Consider the following 21682-nt stretch of genomic DNA (forward strand, 5'->3'; position numbering starts at 1 on the left):
AGAGACCACAGACCCACTTTAGATAAGATTTTGTCAGCAGGAACCACATTTGAGAGGATGTTTGTTGTTTGATGTAGCTTGGTACAAATAGTTGAATAATATTATGGTGCAGCTAATGAATAGTTGGCTTCCTTTATATACTGCAGACTTCTTGAGGTGCAGACACTTAGCGTGTTGAAAACGGTTGTTCCTTTTTTCACTGGGTTCAGATAAAGTCAAATTAAAACTGTTCCTCAGAGTGATGAAGATCCATGGAGTGTCTCTGCTTGGAGATCCACTGGCCTGGAGCGTGCAGGTGTGTCAGAGGTCCCACTCTGGGATCACTCATTCATTGGTGCTTCAGCTTGTGGCACATTAGTCTGTTATTGCTGGTTAGTTACACATTACATAGTCAGGTTAATGTGACAGGGGTGAGTTAGCGATGAGTGAATGTACATCAAAGCATGAGATGATCCATTACGAACCACAGAGGTGGAAGAAGGACTCAGTAAAAGTACCAGTGTATAAACATAAAAATAAAGCCCTTCAAAATTAAATGAATAAAAGTAAAATTAAATAAATATTATTTGCTAAATGCACTTAAAGTATCAACAGTAAAAGGATCGGTTCTGCACTAAAATGGTGCGTGAGAGTGATACATAATTGTTTATGATATTATAAGGTTGTTATTTCTGATGCATTCATTTCCTGATCCAGGTGGAGCTCGTTTTAACCACGTTGTGTGTAGTTTTGTGTGAACTTTCTGGGGAAATGCTAAGACCTGGACCTAAGCAGCGCTGTGATTGGCTCCTGGGTCGTGTGACGCAATTCTCCAAGCAAAGAGCAAAATAAATGCTCTCCGGTGTTCAGACCGCGTCTGAGTCCTGTCCCAGAAAAGCGCCGCAAACTTTTCCGACCTAGCAGAGAAAACTCATGTAAGAAAACGGATGACGGATCGCCTCGAAGCTGGATTCGTGTGGCCGCCTAGTTTTCCCGCTGTGTTTTCAGAGACTTTAGACCGGTGGTCGGTTTGGTTTGCTTGTTTTTTAAAATTTTTTTTAACGCGAAGTCCAGGTCTCCGGGATTCGCCTCTCATCTCGAAGTTCCCAAGATGAACTTCGGTCCGGTGGTCGGGAAACTTTCTGTAAGTAAACACGACAATAAGCGATTTGAATGCTCACGTGGTTGAATATATATGTATGTAAAACTCCATATGATTAACAGTCGCTTTTATTCGTTAATGGTTATATCGTGAGAGGCTCCGGTCATGTACGCGCTCCTGTTTGAAGTTGTTCAGTTTGTGATATAAAGTAACGTGTTGCTTCACATTGTCGCTGTTTCTGCGGGAAAGTTTCAGTAACACAAACACAGAGAGTTTCATTAAGTTGGAGCCGTTACCGGACAAACTTGGAATCTTTTGGGAAAATGGGCTGTGACATGCGGATTGGAAATCACGACCAGGCCTGTGAACTTTGTGTGTGTGTGTGAGAAGATGAAACAAACCCGTTCATTGTCCCGCAAGAGCCACACACACAGGAAGCAGCACTGTGTTTGTTGTTGTTGTTGTTGTTGTTTATTTCTGTAGAGAAGCTGTACGCATCTGAATCTTATTGGCTGCTGGTTCTGGTTTCTGTGCTCTGTACACTACATGTGCTGTATCATTCACCCCCCACCCTCCCCATACTCTCTCCAACATTACAGGCACCATCTGTGTTGGACATCATGTGGTCATATTGTTCAGACATCCAGCATATGAGGGCCCTGGGTCTGTCACAGCGGATGTAGCTCGCCCTATAGGCTCTATTAATAAGTGCAGCGCGGCTATGGCCTGCTGTGGAGTGTGCTTCTGCTCCAGCCAGCTTTAGAATCACACTGTGGGCAGAGTGTGAGAAGCACGGGTTTAGTAACACGTCTGAAGCTGGAATCGGTTTGACCCCTAAACAGCCGAGGATCCACCTTGCCAGGGAGTGAATTAAGGCCGCGGAGTCTCTCAAAAGTTTTTTTCCATTCGAGTTTATTCCACTCTCAAACCTTCACAGAGGCGTCTTTTCATCCCTCGGCTGTTGTTTTTTCCAACTGTGCAGCACCAGAGCCTGACACTGTGAATACTGTAAGCTCACTGTAAGACCTTAGAGTGTGACCGTTTATTAAAGGTCCTCCTTTGGTTTAATCCAAAATATATGACTAAGTTTCACGTAGGACACTATGAGGACTCTCGCGTCCCCTCAAACAGTAAGTGTAGTGGTTTATATTATAGTATGAGATAAGATGTGGAAAATGAATCAGAGCAGATTAAAGGCCTTGCCTTCTTTTGTGGTTGATAAAGGCAATAGTGTGAGTCATTAAAGTGGGATATTTCATCACAGATGCTTACTGTAGCTCTGCTCACTAAAAATGTAGTCGTTAAAGTAGATGTAACATCTGCTGATGTGCCTGGAGCTTCACTGTTTGTTTTCTCCGTTGTCTGATCTGTGCTTTTAAGTCATGCAGTGTTCCATTACTGAAATCAGATTTACTTCTCCGGGTGGCAAAGTCAATGTTTATCTCTTTTGTAAACCACAGTACATTCTGGAGGCCTCGCCAGCAGGCCTTGTTGCTAAGGGACTGCGAGGAAACTTCACCCCCTCACACCACCACCACCCCCCCTTCCCGTTTCCCCCTCTCTCTAATCCCCCCTCACACACACACACAACCCTTCAAATTGACTTGAGTGTACGTGCCTGGCCGTCCAGTAAACTTCCTGTCTAGAGTACACAGATATGCCGATATTAGTGGCATCAGTTTACTTCTTAGAATTGTCATGCCCATGCAAATGTACACTAGATTTTTATCTGTGATTGCTTACTGTGTGTCTGGGTGTTGGTTCACACAGGAAATATCCCCCTCTCTCTGTGGACAACACAGACAAGGGCAGGACTGACATTTGGGACAAGTGGAAGCCAAACTGTGTCTCTGGGGACTGAGCAGTGGTCCACAGATCGGCCGCTCTGCATTCTGTAAAAGCTGCTTGCTGCTCTGCACGGTGACCATGTGAACAGTTATATCCCAGCCTGTGGCTTAGAGAAGCTACATGGACACTGAATGATGCAACAAAGTGCAACCCACTCACTGTCAGATACCAAGTGGTTGTGTGGCTTTTTGTGTTTGCATGTCACAGTCAGGTATTCGCAGCAGAGGACCGACACAGCTAGTGATCTTTTATCGCTGGTGGATTGTTTATTCTGATTGATCTGTTGTTGCTCTTGTTGTTAAGGTGAGTCACTCCTCAGTTATTCGATGACCCACTGACTCACTGAGGGAGTGCCACCTGTGCAGGTGAAGCATACCAACAGAGGCAAGTGAGCATTTACACAGGATCCAGCTCCAGATAAGAAACATGTACTGTGTCAAACATCACTGGGTAAACAGATTAACTTCACCAGCTTCATTCTTCGTTGGCTAATTCTTTGGTCCTGACTGTGATTGTGGAGGAAGTGGCTGTGCCGTGGATGGTTAGATGTGTGAGCTGAGAGGGTTCAGCTCCTAACGCTGTTCACGTGTTTTTGTGTCTGGCTGTGTGCTCCTTCATGTCTGCCAGCGTTTTCTCATGCTGCACGACAAATTGCCCCTTGGGGTCACAAATAAAGTTGAACTTACTTAAGTGCACAACACGCACAGTGTCATCAGGAATTTGTGAACCACTTTGAGCTCCTCACCCTCATACATCGCTCCACCATGTGTACAGAAGTCATCTGACGGGTCAGATCACATGAGTCAGAGGTATACTGTCCTCTTTGAGGACATTACACCCGGAATGCATACTGGTTGCCAGAGGGCACAAAACTACTCTCTACTTTTTCTGTTTCTCTCTTTTTTTTTAAACACAATTCTGTTTTGACCTGTTTCCTGTTTAAAGAGACAAATTGTAATGCTCATTGAAAGGAATACTTTTCTCTTTTACATAACTGAAAATGAATATCTTTGGAAACTGATGTCACTTTGAATTGTGAGAAATTGTCATGATTTGGTTTTTTTTCGTTTTTTTTTTTGTTTTTTTTTACTATTTTTGGACATTGAATCAACAAAGTTATTGATTAATAATAAAAAATAGCAGATTCCTTGATAATGAAAATAATTGTTAGTTGCAGCCTCAGTAGTATTAATCGAAAGGTTTTATCCATACTGTATATAATAAGGAGGAAACTATTAAGTTGAGGGGGTCAGAGTTTTGTTATACTTTATGTCACAACAGCAAATGTGGGCATTTAAGCAAACAATTAGTCAACAACTAAAAACTGTAAACTACTTTAATAATCGATGAATGGTTCCAATAATTTTTCAAACAAAAATGCCAAAAGTTTCCATGTTGGTTGAAGAAAACAAACAGCTTGATGACATATCCTCAGGTTGTATTTAATTGTGACGAGTAGTTGTGACTAATTCTTTGGTTTGAAGGTCAAACTATTTATCGATTAATCTAAAAATAATCAGCAGATGAACTGAGCCCGACAGTCATGGGTAATTGCAACTGTACATTTCTCACCTAATAGCAAAAAAAAAAAAAAGAAAAGGTGGTACTGTAGGCGGCATAGACGTTCAGAGGAAACAGAAACGTGACGCAACATGAAACCATAGTGGCATAAGGTTTGCATCAGCGCTGTATCCCCTGACTTCCTGCTCTCCTGCACAAATGAACAGATTGTAACAGAAGTGTTTAGTCTCAGAACAAAGTCAACCTTTGTCCAGAGAATGGACTTCTGTTTACAAAGACATAAATCCGAAATAAATTCCAGCTATTGATGGTCACTTAAGTCCTTGTTGACCTGCCACACCAGTCACATAGTCTACATTTTTGCTGTGATGTGTTTATAGAGAGGTCTATAAACTGCCGGCGCTTCACCGACCTTTTTTTTTTTTTTTTTCACCCCCCTCCCCTTTTACACAAAGACAAGCTTTAATGGAGCTAATGTGATTGTCTCCAGAGCGAGGTGATGGATTCCTGCACATACTTTCATCTATTAGTCATCCTTTCTTGCTCTTTTCGTCCTCTCCCTCCTGGAGTTGTCTTGTGAGTCTCACGCTCTGCCTCTCTGTGAAGGGCCTAATCAGAATTTGAAAAGCCTAAGTTAATAACCCTCCTGCACACAAATCTCTAAATTCAATTTGTGAATGTTGTTGACGTTCAAATTCAGTGTCCTCCCTTATCCCTCAGTGACATTACCCTATGAGTCACAATGATGTTGTGATGTTTGGTGTGAGGCACCAACTTCTGGCGACCACCGACACCACCTTGACCTTACAACCCAAACAATTCTGGAACAAGTGTGTCACAGTGCACCTGCTTTCAGCTCCTGAGCTTTCTGAACTTTCAGCAACCCCCTCTCTTTCAGTCGTCGAACTGTAGTGATATTTTACTGTGGTTAAAATCAACGTCAGGGTGCCAGTCATTCCGCTGTATTGTGGTTGGCTGAGTGACTGTCAGGAAATTCATTAAAACTGTTGTCATTGCAGATTGTTTTTGTTGTTTCTCTCTCTCTCTCTCTCTCTCTTTCTTTTTTTTCTTTTTTTTCTGGTACGAAGGTGAATGTTACCTAACCTGCTTGTGACACACTGTCACACTCGTCTAATCAGTGAAGCATACCTCCTGAGGAAACTCAAGAATTCGTGTCGTGGAGCTGCTGCTTCCCTGAGTTATAAATATCCTGCCTAGCGGATATGTTGTGGGTCTAATCGGGTGCTGGGCCTGCTCTGAAGCAGGCTGCTGTGGAGGGAACAGTTTGGAGCTGAACCCTGCATGAAGCCTCTGTATTGTCTCAGGCTTCCTGTGCACCCTGAGAGGAGGGGGCGGCCGCTTTTCACACGCTCCCACACACTGTATGTGCGATTGTGTACTCTATAGTGTGTGTGTGTGTGCGCTCAACAACACGGTTCTTACACTGTTAGTGATTTTTTTTTTTATCCGTCTGCTTTAAGCTGGCCTGGGTGTCATTCTCCTCACTTTGTATCATTCAGCTTTATAATGATGAATGTGTCCGAGCTTGACTGAACTCCGATTTACTTCCAGTTTTAGCAAGTGTCAGGCTTCTTTCACTTGACGTGAGCGTGGTCGTACTTGTCTTCATCATCTAACACAAAATGTCAGTGTAATTTATCACTCAGGGAAAGTTATGCGTGGTCACCTCGTGCCTCCAGTGAATGCCAGGTTTCATCTGTAAAGCGGAGCTCAGAGCACGTTCACTGTCCTGTCAAGGTCAGCTCGGAGAAATCTGAATTATACTAAATAGTTGAGGTATACTGGTTAAATTAGAAAATGACAACTGCAGCATTTCTGTCGGTACTGTGCTGTAAACCTCTGCTTCCTATTCAATTTCATTACTTGAATTGAGAGCCATCTGAATACTACATAACAACACAGATGAGATAGTTGGTAAGTTCATTTTTCAAGCAGAAGTGCAAACTACAAACGTTCAGGTTCCAGCTTCGCTGCCTTTCTTTGCCAAATATGACAGTAAACTGAATTTTGGTCAGACAAAAAGTTTGTAACCTTATTTTTCTTTTTACATTTTACGGACAGAACAGTTCATCAATTAATCAAAAAGAAAATAACAGGCAGATTTATCAACAGTGAGAGTAATGTTGTTAAGTTGCAGTCATATATCTGACTGCTACACAAGAGCAGAAATTAGGAGTTATGTGTTCAATTAGACAAGACAATTAGATAATTATTCACCATTAGATAGGACAGTTTAGCAGTTGTTTTTTGTTTAGTTTAGTTTTAGTTTTTTGTTTTTTGCACTGAAAAGGTCCAGTCAAGCAGAAAACAAAAAGAAAAAAAGAGTCATTGTGCAACAGTGAGAGACAGGAAGATCGCCGTGGATTTGATTTGTACGATGTCTCACTAACCTCTGACATCAAATCAGCCTCTAAGTAGTGGCAGCTGTAAAGCAGATACCACACTGTCCCCCACGTCACTAAAGAGGTTTGGGGGCGTTGGGGGTGCGGGTTCTCTTTCCTGTGGTCGTGGGAGGCAGCGGTATTTGATGGAGATTGATCGGCGGTAGGGTCAGAGGAAAGCGCATGTCGCTGACATTTGAACTGAAGTAAACGTTTCATATTTAAGTCATTTATGATATGTTACGAATCGGCAGCTGCGGCAAAACATGTTCATTCCATCCTCCGCCCTGTCATCTGCACGACTCCTTAAATATCATCGGAGCAAAATGGTGAAATTCCTCCATGTAGCATGGAAATAAAGTAGTAATGGCAGGTAATCGGTGTTAGTTTACGTGGTTGTTGGCTCCGACCCTCCAGCTGCTGACCATCTATAATCTGATGAACTGATTAAGCTGTTGTTAGATCAACAAATCGCTGTGCACTTTAGGTTACTCTCCAAAACTCGATTAAATTGATCGCATAAACTACAAAGTGACAACTCTGGCTTTGTAATTCGTTTTCTGTAGACAGCATGAGTAAGTGGAGGAAAGTCATATGTGAATCCATTAGAATTCTGCTCGCGACGTGAGTGACCTGAAACGAGAGGTCTTTGATATTTATAATCTAACATCCTCAGCACTGGGTCATTTTTTTATCTAAACTTTCCGAGAGCTCTTGTCTTGGGGTCCTGTTGTCTGAGAGTATGGCTGCACAATTATTGTAACTATCACAAATGTCCGACAATTGATGAAAGAAAAGGCTAATGGGTAAGGCTAAGGCTAATGGCTAATAAGAAAAGCATGATACGGAGAGTCAGGTCTACTCCGGATACAGGAGTATAATGAGGTGCATCGTGTCTTTCCTTATCAGTTGGCTATGATTGAAATCATCTGTCCAATATGAAATGAAGAAACTCCCTTGGTTTATTTGTGTATGTGTTTTGTGTGTGAGTGTGTGTGTTTCTGCCCTTTTTTTTTTTTTTTTTTTATACGTACACATGTATAATGGAGCTCACTGTAATTCCTTCGGGGATATGCAGTGATCACAGCCCCCCTAAATGGCCCATTGATAACCCAGGTCAACTGAAAGGATGTCCTGTCATTTACTCACAAATACATTCTCAGTGTACATGGCATGTGTGGAGTCTGTGCCAAGGCCATTTGGAAGAACCCGGGGTGTTTAGGGGAAGTGGAGGGAAGCTACTGTTGTCAGATAAACAGAGGGTCTGTCATTATTTTATTGTAGCTTTTATTAGTTTAACTTGCATCCACACAAGCAGGGCACTAACCTATCATACATGCAGACTGAAAGCATGACAATAGGACACTGTTTTACCAAGTAATCTGCAGCCCAGCCCACTCATTGTACAGAGGATAGAGAGGACTGTGAAGTGGACTGAACCACTTCAGCCGGGGGGTTGGAGAGTTTCCAGGGATTGTGGGTTTGGAGGGCTTTCTGCGCTGAGGTTACAGTTACTCCAGCCGTCCTCCACGCTTGGTTGTAGAGGTAAAACTAAGCCACATTGAGGCTGCCCATAGTGTTTATGTATACAGCACATTTGTGCCTATGTAGCTCAGCAGCGGGAGGATATGAGTGTGAACACATGTCGATGGTCTTGTTCGTTTTCCTTGTGTGCGAGCAGGCTGCGTTTGGCGAGTAGCACGAAGCGGGTTTCCCTCAGACTTAGATGAGTTTATTACAAAATAAAAACTGGACGGTTGTTTTGGACTGTCACATAAACACATGAAGAAGCAGTTATGCACAAGTACAACTCTGCTATCACATAAAAAAAAGTCTCTCCTAAACATTGTAGTAGACATTTTAACCACTTTCGTACAGTTTATAAACCAAACAATCCTTTAATCAGATCAATAGACGGTGAGAATAACTGATAGTATCAGCCCTACTTCCCTTCATAAAGTACGATTGGATCTTCTATGCACCAACCTTCAGCCGCTGAGCAGACCAGGTTAGCTGCACCTGGGAGTGTTTCGAATAACAGGCCCTGAAATGAACAAAGACTGGAAGTGATGTAATCTCTATGCATCTTCACTGTCAGAGACACGAGGTTACTGACTGCTGGATTTAAGAAAAAAAAAACAGAAGAAAAGAAAAGTTTTTGGACACTGATTGAAGTTTCACATTCTCCTTCTGCACTGTCGAAGTGCAGGATTATCTTCAGTGCGGCTCATTCTTTCCCTCTTGTCTTTTTTTCCCATCTTTTCTTTCCACTGCTTTGTCTCGCACATGTGCTTATACACAGATTTTTCTCTCTTGCCTTTTCACACGGCCTTCTACTTACTCTTTCCCCAGTTCCATTTCTCTCTACTTCCCCCACCCTGCAGTCATACACATAGTGTATTCAAGTCTAAAGACTCACCCTGTGTCATGCAAGCTGTTAGTCCCCCCCCCCCCCCCCCCCCCCCCCCTCCTCATTTTATCTCCCTCCCCTTTCCTTCTCTCTTCTGCCTGCCCTCCCCAGAATGTTTGGATAGATCTAAATGGTGTGATTGTGACTGCTCTGCCGGCCGTCTGCCTCTTAGCGTCTTTGGAAAGTCTGACGTGAGCAGAGGGAGAGGAAGAAGGGAAAAGGCAAGAGAGCGAGAGAGGGAGAGAGAGGGGAAAGTTCTTTTGAACAACAAGGCATGGCGGCCCTCCAGAGAGCCAAGTCTAGCGTCAGGAGTTGGTCTCAGCTCTAGCCTGTCCCTCTTCCTCTGCCTCTGTCTGTCTGCTCTCAGTCTTTCTTCTTCTCATTCTCCCACACTGTCCTTTTAAACCGCCTATTCCCCCCAGAACATCCCATCTTCAACACGCTGTCTACAGTTTCTCGCTTTTAATCGACCCTCCTCCTTCTCTTTCTCCCTCTCAACCTGGCCCGCTCCACCCTAACCTGTTCCTTTCTCTCCTGGGCTTGTGGAGGTGGGGAGGGGGTGGACAGGGGGCGGGGGGTGGATGGCCGGCTGGAGCACAGGAGAGACAAAACCTCCAAATCTAGGCCTCTCATTTACCCAGGAGGTGTCGCGTTGCGTTTGAGGCGCTTCATGGCGGTGTCGCATGTCGTGGCATTCAAAGAGCCGGGGTTTAAGAATGTGGGTCATTTGAAGTAGAGGCACTAAAGTGTGTTGTTTGCCAGTGAATGGGGCCTTCTCACATTGACATGGTGAAAAGCGTGTGAATAAACACCAGCGCCTGGGGGCCACACTAAAGTGTTCGGCTATATTCTTCTCAGTACCCCACCTATACAGGCCTGTTATTATCTAGCACATGAATGGTTTTCTGGAATCACATTTGATATGGGCACCGTGCGGGTGTTCGCTGAGATACCTTATCAAACCCTCTCTGCTACACACCCACAATAGAGGAAACGAGAGTCTCTTGCTTTTTAAACCTGGCCTATAAGAAAACCAGATCATGGAGTAATTAAGTCTGGTCGCCTGTTGCGCTGCATGTAGTTAGTGTATAGCTCTGCATCCTGCACACGCAGGACCAGCTGCATGGCTCCCGTAATTGCTTTCCCACGGCAGATGTTCAGATCAGATGGTTCAAATTAAGTCGTAGCTTGCTCACACAAGGTTTCCTATGAAGATAGACTCTCCTCTTTACTGTCCTTCATCTGCTGAGTTTGAGTGGGCGACCGTGTATGGTGTGGACACACATAATAATGCAAAACTTTCTCTCTTTTCTTTTTCCCTGCTCTTCCTCTTGCTGAACCTTGAAGACTCAGGTGTTGGTGGCAGCACTCCTCTTTGGGCTGGTGTGTCACGCAGCCGACCCTCCAGCATCTCAGTGGTCCAGCGATGAATACAGAAACCTCACCCTCCGACGACCCAGGACCTGCGTCGAGAACGAGCAGTACCTCCACCAGGGACTCTGCTGCCTCAATTGCCAGGCTGGTAAGGAGGATCACCCTGAGTGAAGAGTATACGAACATACGAGCATCTTAAAGCACTGATCTGTGTCTTCTAATATAAAAATAACTGAGCGTAAGCTGGAGCCGAGCTGAAGTCGAATGTCAAAACCATAAGCTGAACTTTATCCCAAACGAGTTTTGCGAACGCTCTTTGCCTGGTCTGGAAAGAATGCAGCAGAAGGCAAACTGCTCCGTCTCAGCAGATCAGACTGAAGCACAAAGTGAAGCGAGGAGCGCAGGATATGAAGTAGAGGCTATTTTTAAATAATAATTACCAACCTAATTTATTATGTAAAGAATTTGCTAAGGCTGTTAACTTTTTTTTTTTTATTTAGCTCAGAACTTATTTAGCCAAGATGCAATTACTGCATGCTGCTGCTAGCTGATTTAATTATTTCATTTACCAGTCCAAATTCTAAGAAATCCTGTTTTATATTCAGTCAGCTCAGGTTTTGTACTTTTGTTTTTTTTCTTTTAAATAAAACTTCGGTTCACATTCTGCACCAGTAAATTCCCAGTGTTATTAACCAGTGTTTTTTTTTTTTCTAAAACACATGCCACTTTATCCAGTTATGTGCGCGTGAACATTTAAAGTATTTAAAACCTTGAGGTTGTTTTTTCACATTGTTCTTGCAAACAACTTGATTTCTTCCATCTAAAAGTGTCATGCACAGTAACGATGGAAACGAGGCCTGTAGAAAGTACAAAATGAATCATGGGAGATAATTAATATTTATTAGCAGATAAAAATGACTGCTTTGCAAAAATTGTGAATTTTATGTTTTTCCCACTTTTATGATTCTGTTTTCTTGCACTCTTGCCACTTGGTGAGTTTTCAACGCATATTTAAAAACCACTGTGACCATTTAATGGAATGAATGTTTGAGCTTTGTTGAGTTTTTATTCAACCAGACGTAATGTTTTGTTGTTTTGGCCTGGACGCACACTGAAAATCCGTTTTTACCCGCAGTAAAACCAACTGTATTACCCCTGAACCGACCACAGTAACCAAAACTCTGCTTACTGAATATTCAGTGAGTCCAACCAAAAATGTCTTTGCAGTCTGTTGCGATTTTCCCTTTCTCTACTGTTTCTTTTTCTTTTTTTTTTCCATTTGTGCATCAGATAAATCCTGAAAACACATGAGAATCAAGTGGTTTTATTCATGACATGCATAAACCGAGTATAAAAATTCTAAGCATGACAGCCGAGCAGTGGAGGAGGTCAGATAGCTGTTGTTCAGTGAATCGGTTCATGTGCTTCTTCTAGCCCCCATGAAATGTGGACTTTAACCTCCTGGAAACCTGTCGTCTTCTGTAAAATAGTGAATCTACATGTATGAACAAAGAAAAACTCAAAATCCCATCCCTCTGCACTTTTAGCAAATCAAACTGTTTCTTTCTGCTTCGCTGATATCCCATTGGTTTACAGTGTCCTTCCTTAACATCCTGTTTCAACAGGAAACACATCAAATGAGTGACATCAGGATTCACAGGGCCTTAAATTAGCTGTATGAATGAGTGTGTGTATTTACCCTTTGAGTTGTCGTCTGATTGTGTTCTTGTTGTGTTTGCAGGAACCTTTGTGCAGAAGGCCTGTGAAAGAGACCTGGAACAAGGGACCTGTCTTCCCTGTGAGCATGGACAGACTTACACCGAACACTCCAACGGGATGAACCGCTGCCTGCCGTGCACCCACTGCCGCTCAGGTAACAAGACTCACAACATTGTCAAATGTTGTTTGAGTCAGTGAGAAGAGGTCACACACAGTTTTTTCTTAAAGTGCATAAGACTTTTGACCTGTCAAAGAAGAAACAGGATCCAGTGAAGTGAGGTCATGGACAACTACAGTATGTTTATCATGTCTGCTTTGTTAAATCTGAACTCTGAAAACAAGTCCCAGGTGGTATTAAAAAAAAAAAAAAGACACAAATAACACCTCACTGATTTGCCCTTTAATTCAGTCTATTCTCTTTTAGAAATGACACAGAAGTAGAGTTCTGTAATCCAGTTTGTCAAAGATATATTGTCTGGGAAAGTTAATACCTTTTTGTCTGTGCCCCCTGCCTTTCAGATACACTCATGAAAATGTGATCTTATGCTGTTACACGGAGTAGCAGGGCGTGTCTTTGTTGTTTTGTTTCGTACGCCGAATGTGAGCATGTTACCTCTCTCAGGAGATTTGCTTGTGTGTCCGTCCTACCTGGGTGAACTGGGTGTGGCCGTGTCTCATTGTCTCCCACACTGGGCGTCTTTGTGTCCAATGAAAGGCTGGAGCCACAGAAAAGAGACTAGTGTTACATAGAATGTGTTTTGTGCTCATTCATTGCGGTTTTAAGGTAGAGCTTTGTGTGTTTTGCTCTAGTTTAAACTGTCTTAACAAAGGAGAATGTGTAAAAATGTAAAAATCAACAGGAACAAAGGAAATGTCAGTTAAATTGCCCTTGTTGCTTTAGCTTGAAATGAGTTGTGATGTTGTCTGTAGAACTTTCTTTTGAGGTTTATCTTAAATTGACAAGGCTGCTGCTGATTGGATGAATCCTTCGTGGCGTCAGATGCAGCTTCGCCTCCTTGAAGTTGAAGTTGAGGCCATATTTTCGTGAAGCAGTGAATGTTGTTGAGTGTTCTACCGGTTAAAGCCGTCTTGGTTTTCATTCAGAACATTATTCATATAAGGTTCGATTCAGATTAAGTGACTCGCATAAATTACTTTACTCGATTAGACAGGAAGTACATATGAAAGAGCTTTTCACATTCAGTCTGGTCTAAACAGGCGCTTCACTGCCCCACCCTCTCCGCCCCCAACATTCAGACTTATACAAAGCACCTGCCAATTTGGTAAAATAACAGAATCAATAAATTATAGTGTATTCTTCAAACACCAGCTGCCTGGCTGGTGGCTGGGTATTGACTTGTTGCCAATTCTGAAGGTTTTTTTTTTTTTTTAATGGAGGTTTGGGTGTAGTCTGACTCACTTCCTATTTAAGGCTTTGTTGCTCCCTTCTGCATGTGTTACATTCCAGTCAGCGCTGAGCATAATTATCTAACAAAACTGAAAAGAATGATTTTGATTTCTCGCTGCTTTGAGCTGCAATAACCATTTTCACACAGTCGCAGTCTGCGTCCAACATGACGTGTTGGTCTTTCAGAAAAAAAAAATATATATATCTATATATAGATATATAGATTTTTTTTTTTTTTTTTTTACCTCAGTAAAAAACAAAACTTTTGTGTCCATACAGTCCAAGTTGTTGCTTTGAGCCATCAAGTCTCTCCATATATAGTCTTACATTATGGGAATGTAAATCACAGCTGTGATATCTACAGGTCCAATCTACCCAACTGCATTTGTTGCCATTATGATCATTATGGTGATAGTCTCCAATAATTAATGACAGGACGGACACAAGGAATTCGGTGTGGAGACACAGACACTGGAGTCTTAAACTCTCTGTTATCTGGGAACAGTTAACTTAACGCCTTCAAAGGTACAGACAGATAAAAAAAAAAAAATTCCCCCCATAAAGTGCACAGACCTTTTTAGTTCATCAACAAAATGCTGCGGACACACCTTCATAACAACTTATTGGCAAATTATGGCTTATGAACTTTATATCTTTGGAAAGTTGTAAAAAGTTGACGTAATGCGTGTCCTCGTTTAGGTGAATCCAGTCAGAAATTTGCACTGAAATGAATCAGTGAAAAGGTGGAAAGCTGCTGGACAGAGTTCCCTAAAAAAAACAACTTTGTAACTAAGACAAATGAGCTGAATTGTGTGAATAAAACTGTAGGAAAATGAGTGTGGAGGGTTGGAAGATAAGTATGAGAGCGCTCACATTTTGCTACTGAACCAGCCTAACACTGCAATTTTTTCCTTAATTGGCAAGCATGGACATCAGATTTCTGTGAAAGGTCGTGCTGTGGAGGTGGACCGCTAGTTTATTATTCATTTTGATTGTATCTTAAAGGCCAAGACTGCTGTCTTTTAGGTCTCAATTTAATAAATGAACCATGTCAGATTCTCCCTTCCTCATTATACAGTTAAAATGAAGCAAAATGCATCTAATAAGAAGACAGAATTGGAAACTCAATTATCTAACAAGTTTTTCCCTTTTTTCCACTTTTCTTTGTTTTTTTTTTGTGCAAAAAATTTCCACATAATTGCTAACGGCCTAAAAATTAGGTGAAAAGTCCTCCGTGTTCTCTCTCTCATTAAACACATGCTAATAGTCACAGCTTTTAATGCGACTGTACTTATTAAGCCCTGTACAGGCTTCACAAAGTTAGATGAAGCTGAAAACGTACACACTCGGGGTTGAACGGTCGTTTGTGCTTCTCCTGAGCTGCTCACGCGGAATCTGTGGCGAACGCTGGTGCGTGGGGGAAGAATCCAGGGGCTCGTGCGCTGTGGCTGCAGATAGGCTCGCTGCCAGTGTGCGTGCTTTATCACAATGACTTTCATTTTATAAGTCAAAGAACAGCGTATACCACAGTACATAATGCTGCTAAACCAGTTATTTGATGATGTGTATGTCTCTATAGATCTTTTTTAATGAATTTATGTCCCTGGCCTTCATTCTTCCTGTTTACAGATGAGTTTGAAACTGTCCCCTGCACCCCAACCAGAGACACCAAGTGCCAGTGCAAGCTGGGGACGTTCTGTGTTCCAGATCAGGCCTGTGAGGTCTGCAAACGTTGTGCCACGTGAGTGTGATTTACTTCTTTCCTGAGTATATGTTTCTTTACTTTGTATTCACCCACAGTATCACTGAGTTTCTACCTTAAGGAGGAACTCTGTCAAGTACTCTGAGTCCTGAGGCGCAGGTGTAACCTCCTCGGGTTATGCGGTGCTTTGTACGTTTTTAATATCCCGGTAAATTTATTTCTTTTTCCAATAAATTACAGGTGTAAAAAGGGGGAGGAGGAGGTGAAGAAGTGCACCCCATTTTCTAACACAGTGTGTCGAAAACGGGCTCCATCCCCTACAGAAACCTCCCCAGCTCTTCCTACGCCGACCCCTTCAACTCCAGGGGACTTTGGTAACTTCACTGATTCATGCAAAGCCTTCTGTTTAAAATTGCAGATTGTTGTAACTAAAATTGAATGATACCCCTTTACGGATCTAATTCAGGTTTTTTTTTTCCTTCAGTTATTCCTTTATGTATATTCGTGGTCTTCCTCCTCATTTTTCTTGCTGGACTGGCCGTGTGGTTCATCAAGCAGCATTCATGTGAAATACCATGTGAGTTTACATCACGTACTGTACGTCTGCAATGCAGTTTTTCTTGTTCAGGAAGTATTCCTAATGCTGCGTTTCTGCTGTCAAACAGGTTCAAAGGGCCATTGTGATTCCCGTGAAATTGTGAAAATTCCTATTGTGAGTTATAGTCTGTTTTGTTGTTTATTTCTTTCACAATATGTACGCTTTTTAAAGGCTTGGTAAATGCCATAATTAGCCCAGATAATCTGTGGTGTGATATATCAAAGTTCTCTCACATCCGTCCTTCTTCTGGGCAGGATGAGAGTGGAGCCACAGCAGAGGAGAGACAGAATAATCAGAATGCGGGTCTGGAGAGCGAGGAGCCCCGGCCGGAGTCACGACCCCTGCTGCAGGAGACCCAGGCTGGGATAACCAAGTCTCCCCCCCTCGAAGATGAGGACCGAGGACTGGGGGACAGTTTGCCCAACACCACCAGTTCGTCTCAGACCAGTCTGTCGGCCCTGCCCACAGCGGCTTCCTCTGGCAACACTCCACACCAGAGCCCCAACGCCTTCAGACCGCCGCCTGCAGACATGGTGAGCGGAGACGATGAACAGCATTAGAAAGACCTCAGGGATTCATTTTATTCGTGTTTAATTCTAATTTTTCATTTTCACGTTTTAATCGCCCGTGCCCGTACAGTCCCTCACACATGTATTTTCTCTCATGTTACAGGATGATCCTCTGCGACATCAATTGGTGCCACTACTAGGTAAGATTCCTGCCGTGGGAGGTGGAGATTTCCACTCCGAGAAACATTTTTTCGTTCACTTCATGAAGCTGTTTTTCATGCCATTTTTTTATTTGCCCTAAAAGGCAGCTAGCTGTTCACAGAAAACCGCACAGTTTATTACAGTTCATGTCAGTCCACAGGGAAGTCAAATAAACAGTATCTCCTCAAGATCTCACATTAGCTGCTTGATAGATTAATAATCTCATGACGGTCAGGCCATATCTCAGCCTTCAGGGGTTTGGAACATGCTGTCTTTTTTTCCTGTTGTTTTTTTTCTCATGCTAAATTAAAAAAAAAAGACATGGCTTAACAAATGTGTTTGATCCTCTGTTAAAATGTTTTTGTATGCGTCCCCTGAAGGAACACTAATTGTTCGTAATCTCATACAGAAACAGTGTCCATTCTGTTGCCATGGGAAGTTTTTTTTAAACCGGTTACCTCAGATGAAAGTTAGTTTTAACAGTCCATTATAGGTCCATTGGAAGAAACGTGGTCCTCTGCATCTTATAATCCAGGTCCTCTCTGTTTATCTCTCTATTTTTAAAGGGTCAGAAAAATCCCTAAAGAAGAGCTTTGATTTGTTCGATGAGTACCTGGACGTGCGGATCCACAACAAGTTCTTCAGAATGCTTGGAGTCAGTGACAACCACATTCGGATTGCAGAAAACGGCGCCTCTGGTGACAAAGTTTACGAACTGCTGAAGAACTGGATGCAGAGCCAGGGACTGAAAGCCGACATTAACGACCTGTTAGAGGTGTTGCTTAGCATGGACCAGCGCCGCTCGGCTGAGAACATCGCTTCTAAGGCTCTGAGGAGAGGCTACTACAAGCACGCAGACACACGGGGGCCGCAAGTGAAGTAAACACATTTAACGCAAGAACAACTAAAAGCACACAGACACTGTCGGTGGACGCCGTGTCTCACGAACAGGCTTACCTCTTTGTGGCTGACGAGCCACGTATTCAAAAGCCAGTAGTTTTAAGAAGAAAAAAACAAAAAGGGGAAGGTCGCGTCGTATTGATCAGTGCTCTGAGGACGTTGACCATCTGCCAAATATGGCAAATGGAGAAGAAGTTTTGTGGTCAAGCAGCGTTACCACCACAGACGACCGTAAAAACGTTTTCAGAAAGAGCAGGGGGGGGAAATGAAGGCGTCAACTTCGGCAGGCAGACACGGCTGCATGTTTCCAGGCTGTAACGAAGCAACGCACAGCCGAATACTGAAAGCTTAGAAGTTTCCGGGCATGTGTCTCATCTGGTCGTCTGCCCAGATCATAGTTCACTACCTGGAGACAAGGATATACACTGGTTTGTAGGAGTGGCATTAAGCTATGTCACTAATACTGTGCCTCTTTGATGCACTGACCTCTGGCACATGTAGGATTTAAAACTACAATCATGCTATGTTTGGTTGTTTTGTTTTTTGTTTTTTGTTTTTTTTTTTTAGGCTCCCTGAAACCATATGTAACAGTCCATGAGTAATTTCCTGACTAATAATAGGAAAATATTGTCCGTTTGTTATGGCAACAGTTAGTGTGCAGCCTTACTAATCATAAACTTTACCTCTTCAATGCCATTTGATAACCTAAATTTACTTTTAGGTATGTTGTTTTTATAACGATTTCGTTCAAAGTGGCTCAGAAATGTCCGGTTTTGTACAATCAGGCCACATTGTAGAAATGTTTTCTCTATTTTGTCGTCTAGTCTTTTATTTGTTCAGTGTTACTACTCTTTCATGACATTGGAGAAGGAATTTCACAAGCTGTTTCTGTCGGAACAACTGTTATTAGTTTAGTCCAATTTTTTCCAGAATGTTTTCAAGTGACTTAGAAAACGTCAAAGGTCGTTTTATTTATTGATATATTTATTTTAATGAATAATAATTATCTTTTATTATTTATACCATTGTCAAAAGCGACCCTGGAAAACAAGCACACTGTCTAAATTGTGTTGTGATGATGTTTAGCTACAGGGCAACATGACTGACATCAAATTTTTTTCAAGGTGTGGCTGAGACGTGTCGTGTTGGGTTAAACTCCGCTCCTGCTCGCTGCACTGCGTTTAGCGCAACACTTCGGTCCACACTGTCCATTTGTCCATGTTACTTGTGCCATTTCTTCGCAGATGAGCTTCCTCTTTTGACCACATTCATCACGGCGTTGAAGGTGAAAATGAGGGCTGACCTGTCGAGTCCAGCTGTTTTTAGTTGACCGACTGACCGAATAGTCTTTTCTGTGCGTGTCAGCGGTGACGTGAGGTGCAGGTACGGATTGTTTTGTCTTAGTTAGACTCAGACAAGATGAAGGAAACTTTTTTTCTGGATTAAAATAAAAAAAAAAGAAGCTCAATTTTATTTCCCCTGTTCTGTCCCGTGTACATACGAATGTCCGGAGAGCATTGACGCCTCACAAAATGTATATGTATATATTCAGCTCTGTTAACAAACCAAAATGAATATAGTGAGGAATGAAGCTATTGGAGACAACACACAGACCAGAGTGGTGGCGATGGCTGATGTTGTGACATTTTAAACTAGAATTTGCCCGTTTTTCTGCAGTCTCTTATGTATAAAGCACAGAGTTACAGAGTTATATATTATTGCTGACGAGTGATGCTACAGTGCTGGCACTGCCATCTATTGACAGACAATGAAATTACAGCCTGCATCAATTTCTAGGGACCCTATACACTGCTCTCTCACTCAGCCTTCTTCTTTTTTATTTTTTCCAGCTCATAGCCTTTCGTCTCTCAGCCTCTCCTGAAGTAGCATAGCAGTGAATAGGCTTCATGCATGTTCGTGTGAGTGTATGTCTCTTTTTTTTTTTTTTTAAATATACTTTCTGTGTTTTTACATATTCCACTGCAAGTCCTAAGCTGTTCAATAGTGCTCCAGCTTTCTGTTCAGCATTACCGTTAAGCCATTTCCCTCTTAGTTATTGTTTGCTTGTCATGGATTTCAGATTTAAATTATGCAAATACAACAAAGCTGTTTTTATGTCAATTTCAAATAAATGTTTTGTACAGATAACTTTGTTTGAATTATTTATTTGTTACTTCTTATATTAAATGTTATATGAGCTCATACGTTAATATTAATTTTTAGATTTCCAGCTTAGTGATAAGTTAATAGCCTCTTATACTTAACGTCCTCTAATTTTGTTTTTTTTATATCAGACCTCAAAACTGTATTTTGGATTCACAAACATCAAATTCTGACGACAACAACGATGTACAGCAAATGCTTAAGGTTATAGGAAACAAATACACACCACAGAAACAAAAAACTGTTTTTAATTTAACATTAAAATTACAGCAGCATGTATGTTCTCTGCTTGTTCACCCAGTTATTCATGTGTCCATTTCCTCCTTTACACTGACTCAACTACTCAGACATGACACTGTATTTCATTTACTGGCCAGTAGGTGAAGCTGTCAGAGAACACTTATTATAAAAATCAACTTCAGTTAACAATGAACTGTGTCCTTCAGTCGCTCAGTGTTTCAGTCAGATCCTCTCTGCTGATCATTTGAAGTCACTGACCTTATTCTTCAAAGTAAGACGCTGGATGTAACTGAGAAGATTTTCACCAGCGTGTCTTTTTCTTCTCACTGAGTGAACTCTGTTCTCTGAGTTCTCATGGCTCCTGTTTTGCCTTCTCTGTGTCTTGTAGTCGGGGTGAAAATTATTTTGAACTCTTTTCAATACTCCATCAAAGTAATAGAAATGGTCGTTTTCATCGTCATCGAGCAGGTTTTCATCGTGGTCTCTGACGGACGTGTGTTCTTCCTGCAGCTCTCCTGTCTCCTTAAACGCGTCCACAGAGGAAACTATCTTAGATCCCGTCCCTGCAAATCTCTCCATGCAGTGTTTCCACCCAGCTTCAGTGCGATGTATTAGGCCTCTGCAGAGCGGCACAGTGTCACCTGTAAACTGTGGAGGAGAACTTTCATCAGAACATTCACTGCTGAGTCATGTGACCATGCAGTTATTGTGTCTGGCCTTTTCATTTGACCAGCATCTTGTCTGATACCTCAGCTTCACTTACCTGTGGACGATCGGTGTGACTGTGGATTGTTTCTAAAGGATTTGAAAATGGAAACGGGGTCACTCCTGGATCTTTTCGATCTTCTTTCCTTGCAGATTCTGGCCTCTGAATCGTACCTCTCTCTTTATTCACTGCGCCTTCGTGAGGTTTGATCTCATCTGCTGGGATGTGCTCTCTCATCCTGAGGCCTGAGAAAGACTTCCCTGTCGTAGATTCAATATTCCTTGCTTTACATTTTATAAATCTGGGCACGGTGGCAGTCTCAGGCTCTGGGCTCATCGTGGTCGTTGGGGTCTCCTCTGTACTTGGCAGTCCGTCAGCTCTCTGTGCGCTGCCTCGGCTGAAGACTTCTGAACTCGCTGTTGTCTGTTTTATCTCTGTGTTTGCTGTAGTTGTCTCTGCTGTGGGCTGTGTTGTTGTTGTTGTTTCTGTTTCCATCGCTCTGTGTGAGGGAGGTGAGGGTATGACTGATTGTTCTGATGTCACATTTTCCTCTTGTTGAGTATGATTTATGCTCATAATTTCGTGAGCTGCATTATTAGTCTCTGTGTGTTGTGTTGTCTCTGTCGTTTCTGTGACCTGTTCCTTCGTATACGCAGCCGTTGTAGTTACTTCAGCTACACTTTCTGCTGGTTTCATTTCTATTCTCTCTCTTCTATCTGCTGCATAAATGTCTAAATAAAGTACAGCTGCTTTCAAGCATTTACACTTGGAGTTCTTGGAGTTATCTGCTTCAATAATAAAGTTTTCCTTTACAACTTTAGACATGTGTCGGGGGTCAGCCAGCTCCTTTGTGGGTATATTTACTGTTTTCCATCCGGTGTCTGTGTTCAGGATGAGTTT

The 21682-nt window shown here is 42.3% G+C and overlaps 1 protein-coding gene across 1 annotated transcript; it reads left to right on the forward strand.

Moving 5' to 3' along the window:
* Window positions 1-694: 694 nt before the first annotated feature.
* tnfrsfa (tumor necrosis factor receptor superfamily, member a) lies at window positions 695-19821 on the forward strand. The gene is made up of 10 exons (XM_041059230.1): window positions 695-1123; window positions 10610-10784; window positions 12378-12509; window positions 15393-15504; window positions 15706-15839; window positions 15950-16042; window positions 16131-16177; window positions 16318-16596; window positions 16736-16772; window positions 17340-19821. Exons 1-10 carry the CDS (start codon window positions 1091-1093, stop codon window positions 17654-17656), a joined length of 1359 nt encoding a protein of 452 aa, XP_040915164.1. The 5' UTR covers window positions 695-1090; the 3' UTR covers window positions 17657-19821.
* The last annotated feature ends 1861 nt before the right edge of the window (window positions 19822-21682 follow it).

Source organism: Toxotes jaculatrix, chromosome 16 (assembly GCF_017976425.1).
Source record: "Toxotes jaculatrix isolate fToxJac2 chromosome 16, fToxJac2.pri, whole genome shotgun sequence".
In the NCBI taxonomy this organism is placed as follows: domain Eukaryota; kingdom Metazoa; phylum Chordata; class Actinopteri; family Toxotidae; genus Toxotes; species Toxotes jaculatrix.

Bases quoted from the DNA above. Each gene is read 5' to 3' on its own strand.
- tnfrsfa (XM_041059230.1), top strand. From the start codon at position 1,091: ATGAACTTCGGTCCGGTGGTCGGGAAACTTTCT. The intron at 16,043-16,130 runs GTGAGTTTACAT...GCTGTCAAACAG, and splicing joins GCATTCATGTGAAATACCAT to GTTCAAAGGGCCATTGTGAT. The intron at 16,597-16,735 runs GTGAGCGGAGAC...CTCATGTTACAG, and splicing joins GACCGCCGCCTGCAGACATG to GATGATCCTCTGCGACATCA.